The 3,382-nt window shown below is 48.3% G+C and overlaps 1 protein-coding gene across 1 annotated transcript; it reads left to right on the top strand.

Moving 5' to 3' along the window:
• The first annotated feature begins 762 nt into the window (after positions 1–762).
• DIRAS3 (DIRAS family GTPase 3) lies at positions 763–1,982 on the top strand. Its single transcript, XM_075157023.1, has one exon. The coding sequence runs from the start codon at positions 804–806 to the stop codon at positions 1,398–1,400; it is 597 nt and encodes a 198-aa protein (XP_075013124.1). The 5' UTR covers positions 763–803; the 3' UTR covers positions 1,401–1,982.
• The last annotated feature ends 1,400 nt before the right edge of the window (positions 1,983–3,382 follow it).

The raw sequence follows: 3,382 nt of genomic DNA on the forward strand, positions 1-3,382 counted from the left end.
GATTCATATTTTTATGGGCCTTTTGAGGGGAAGGTTGGATTTTACGGTGCTTTTGAGGCACAGGGGTAGGCGGGTCCCCTGCCCGGAGCCCGCAGCGGTGCCGTGTCCCGGCCGCCTGCGCGGTGCTCCGGCCGCGGAGGTGGCACAGCCCGCTGCGGTAGCTGCCATCCATCGTCAGGGACGCCGCAGCGCCCCGCGCTCCCAGCCCGGCAGCTCCTGCTGCTTTCGGGGGCCCCGCAGGTGGATGGAGCGTATAGGAGGAGAGGGAAAGCCGACGGCCCTGGGACCGCTGCCTGCCCGCAGGTGCCGAGCGGGAGCGGGGGAGCTCCCCGCAGGCCGGGGGGAGGAGGAGGGAGGCGGCGGCGGGGGCAGGCACGGAGCCGAGCGGAGCCTCCCCGCAGCGCCAGGGCTCCGGCCGGAGCGGGCACAGCTTCCCCGCGGCTGGTAGGCGACTTTAGTCTCGTTTCGCTGGACGGTGGAGCTGATGGCTACAGGTGAATTCGTTTTCACTTCTCATAACGTTAAGTATGCGTGGGATGTACGCCTGGGGGGGGATGGTGATTTATTTCTCTTTAACGCAAGAAAAAAGGATGGGAAGGGAGTGACTTATTTAATTGCTTGTTTCAATAACGTACCGTAAAATTACCGAGATGGTGTGAACGCTTTCTTTCTCTCCCCCTACTCCTGTCTTTCCCTTTTGCCCCCTCCCTTCTCCGCAGGCCACCTCTGTAAAGGGGTGTGTAAACTTGAAGAACTCGGGCTTTTTCAGTTAAAATCTTCACTTGTATCGCAGCACAGCAGACATGCCTGAACAAAGCAACGATTACAGGGTGGTTGTTTTTGGAGCGGCAGGGGTTGGCAAAAGCTCCTTGGTCCTTCGTTTTGTAAGGGGAACTTTCAGGGAAACCTATATCCCCACCATCGAAGATACGTATCGGCAGGTGATCAGCTGTGATAAGAGCATCTGCACTCTTCAGATTACAGACACCACGGGAAGCCATCAGTTCCCTGCTATGCAGAGGCTGTCTATATCCAAAGGGCATGCGTTCATCTTGGTGTACTCTGTCACCAGCAGGCAATCCATGGAAGATCTTCAGCCCATCTTTGAACAGATTTGTCAGATTAAAGGGGACATCCAAAAAATCCCAATAATGTTGGTGGGTAACAAAAGTGATGAAACCCAGAGGGAGCTGGATGCCAGCGAGGGGCAAGCATTAGCCAGCAAGTGGAAGTGCTCCTTTATGGAGACATCAGCCAAAATGAACTACAACGTGCAGGAGCTCTTCCAGGAGCTCTTGAATCTGGAGAAGAGGAGAACTGTCAGTCTCCAGGTGGACGGAAAGAAATCCAAGCAGCAAAAAAAGAAAGATAAGCTGCAAGGCAAGTGCTCTGTTATGTGATTGACTTTGGCTGGACTCGCGCTACTGCATGGTGTAATTGGAGCATGGACTCTCACAGAAAATACATTTCTGCTGGAGGTTTGCCTTATGAGGCTATTGCTTTTCTCTACAGTCTCTGCTGGGTTATTTTATGTGTTGGTTTTAAAGAAGATGGCTTTCTGCATGTTTATTTTTTTAAAATAATAAATGTTCAATGTTAGCAATTACATGTGACTAGAAGTTTTTAATGCAAGAAGTTTACAGAAGAGAAAAATGTCAGTCAGAAACAAACATCTCTATTCCTGTGAGTACATGCTGGTTTTTAAGTATTTCCAGCCTATTAGCTTGAAAGAAATCACGGTATCTATAATGTGTATACTTCAAAAATTGTTTTCAGGAATCTATTGACCAGAGCAAATCTTTAACAAAGCTAGGCATTTGCACTGCAAATGAACGTATATGTGGCTCCAGATGCTTGCATTTCTGGCAGACTGGCTTGCCTACCAAAGACGCATGTTTTTTTCATGGTAAAAGTTAAGTTTTCCTGTGTGCTATGCAAGTCCTGAGACTTCTGCAGTTCTGCGAGTGATTAAAGCTATACCTGCATATAATCAGGCTGTTTGCTTTTTTCCCCCCATTACTCTGAATTCCCCTGTTCGCTGAGGTGGGAGGTTCCGCATCTTCTGGCTCCAAATCCCGGGGTGATCCTTGGCGTCCTTAAGCGAGAGCTGCCTCCTTCGTGAGGGTAATTAGGCTGTTGTAAGTACTGGTTGATGTAGTGGTTGGTTATCCTGGCAATTTGCCTTTCCTTTCTCAACTCTCTGGTTTTGCATGTGGTGGAAACTACTTCTGCAGTCTTCCTGGAGGTCCCTTAGGTTTATTTCCCCCCCCCCCCCCCCATTTCATCCAAGTTACCCAGGTTTTCACTGAGGCTTATGACAAGTCAGTTCAGGTAACACTGCTTCAGAAAGAAACATCTAAACCTGGAAGCTGCATGTTTAAAGCAAACTCCTCTCTGACGGAAACTTTCAGCAGACACTTCCCACAAATCAAAGGACTGGAGATATGGCCTTAGTCTCTCTTGTGTGTCCCCCCCCCGGCTTCTGTTTTTTTTGCTCTTCCTAACAAGAGACCAGCACGATAAGTCTCATCTGCGGTGCATAGTTGAGAAAGATTTTAACAAAATAAGTGCAAGTATTCATTATCAGCTTATGCCGTAGATTTTCTACTTTGTGTAAGTCTTACTCCAAGCAGAAGACTGTAAGGACTTCAGTATTGCGCTGTAGATCTGACTTTTACACAGCAACGTAGTCTTGACGCAAGAGACATGGGAGAGAGGAGTTGCTTCTTTTTATAGCACTTTTCTAGTGAAACAATTTTATTGTTGAAGATGAACGAAATATGGAACAGGAGATGCTGGAACGTACATACCCTTTCTTCGTTTGAAAGTATTAGTGTCTATTAATAACTGCTGGTTTTCTACATAAGATGCTAGAGAAGGGCCTGTTCTCTCAGCCATTATGTGTTCCTGTGTTGCAGACTAATACACAAAGCCACGAGGTTTGTATCCATGTTTGACATATTTGAACAACTCTTACAATCAGTGCTGGTTCCTGATGCTCCATTGTCTCCTATGTCTGTCTGTGAGCTGTTTTCTAGTCTCCCCAGGCTGTTCCTACACCAACATAAGGGGTCAGTTAGCTCCGTGTGTGCCAGGGGAGTTTGCCCCAGTTACAGCTGGAGCCCTCACGCCTTTTGATTCAGCAGAAAATCTTACTCATTATGATTTCAGAAACCCAGGCAAGATCTGCATGAGTGTTCGGTGCTGACTGAAATGTTTCCTTACTTGCCAAAATAGAGTGTGGATTTGCCTAGCTGATACAAAGGCTCTACACCTGATTTTTCTTACTGGAGATGATAGCCCGCAGGTCCCGCGAGCTTCCTGTGCTGGACCGGTGGTGCTGGCCGGCGTAGTCCTCTGTGCCGCTGCTGTGTGTAACCTT

The sequence above is a fragment of the Calonectris borealis genome, chromosome 8 (genome assembly GCF_964195595.1).
Source record: "Calonectris borealis chromosome 8, bCalBor7.hap1.2, whole genome shotgun sequence".
Lineage (NCBI taxonomy): Eukaryota > Metazoa > Chordata > Aves > Procellariiformes > Procellariidae > Calonectris > Calonectris borealis.